The following is a 1112-nucleotide window of genomic DNA, read 5'->3' on the forward strand; positions in this document are numbered from 1 at the left end:
GACGAGACATAAACAGCAGACATAACTCTCTTTTATCATCTTCATTGGAGGTTGTTGTATTTTTTTTTTCATAAAATATAAATAATGTACACCTAACAAAAAATTCAGACAATCCATGCTACATTTTTATTTTATTTTTATTTTATTTTTATTTAAAACTTACAGAAGAAAAAACAGAAACTGCTATATGGTCAAGAAGACTTTTGTGCAACCCTGCTGTTCTGGTTACACAACCCTCCAAACCATGAATGGGATAAACAAACCAAAAGGTGCAAAGACAACAGACTGACCTGTTAATGGTGGTTTCTTAGAATGGAGGCTACAAGGAATTGTGAGGACGACACGAGACTCAGGAAGGGACTTGGGACTGTCGGGTGAACAAGGATCATCATTTAGTCCAGCAGGGTTACCCTTTTTGTGCCGCCCAAGAATTAAAACTTCGTAAGGTTTCTTGTGTGAGGAATCCATATCGTTGACAGGTTCTCCACTTCTGGTTAGCTTGGAAACAAAAATGACAACGGCAAAGGTCAACATCTTGGGGCACAGAGGAGAATAAGGAACAGAGTGACCCTATCGGACCCCAAATATTCTGCATGCTTTATGTTCAAACCAACCAGATCTGACCTTTCACACCTGATGGTGACGATGACTTATAGTGAAGCAGAGTTACGACCAGATACATTCCAGCTGTGATTATCAAGTGTTTTATTCAGACACAAGGTACTTAAACTGCATGTAGGTACCATAACTGAGGTACAGTACCCTGAACTACATCCATGGTCAAGACACTTAACTGCCAACCGTCCAGTCTACCTAGTTGTATGTAGGTACCACCGTGCGAAACGGTTCACCACTCACACTACCACTGCAACCACAACAGCCACCATCTATACCACCACCACCACCACCACCACCGTATTCATTCCTCTGCTGTAAACAAACATCTTGAGAAATGCTGAAGACAAAAATGAGATTTCAATAACAACAAAATCTTTGTAACATAAACACTGATGCCTTCTTCTTACCACCACCACCACAATCACCCCTCCACTTTCGTATCTGTAAGTATGTATATATGTATGTATGTATGTATATGTATATATATATATATA

At 39.6% G+C, this 1112-nt stretch overlaps 1 protein-coding gene across 2 annotated transcripts in view; it reads right to left on the minus strand.

Moving 5' to 3' along the window:
* The window catches only part of LOC106880387 (N(6)-adenine-specific methyltransferase METTL4), an 85069-nt gene that overhangs the window by 12853 nt on the left and 71104 nt on the right, over window positions 1–1112 (minus strand). For both annotated transcript variants that reach the window (XM_014930299.2, XM_014930297.2), the window contains one exon: window positions 291–498. In XM_014930299.2, coding sequence (XP_014785785.1) covers window positions 291–498 — 208 coding nt within the window. The remainder of the gene's footprint in view (window positions 1–290; window positions 499–1112) is intronic.

The sequence above is a fragment of the Octopus bimaculoides genome, chromosome 19 (assembly GCF_001194135.2).
Source record: "Octopus bimaculoides isolate UCB-OBI-ISO-001 chromosome 19, ASM119413v2, whole genome shotgun sequence".
In the NCBI taxonomy this organism is placed as follows: Eukaryota; Metazoa; Mollusca; class Cephalopoda; order Octopoda; family Octopodidae; genus Octopus; species Octopus bimaculoides.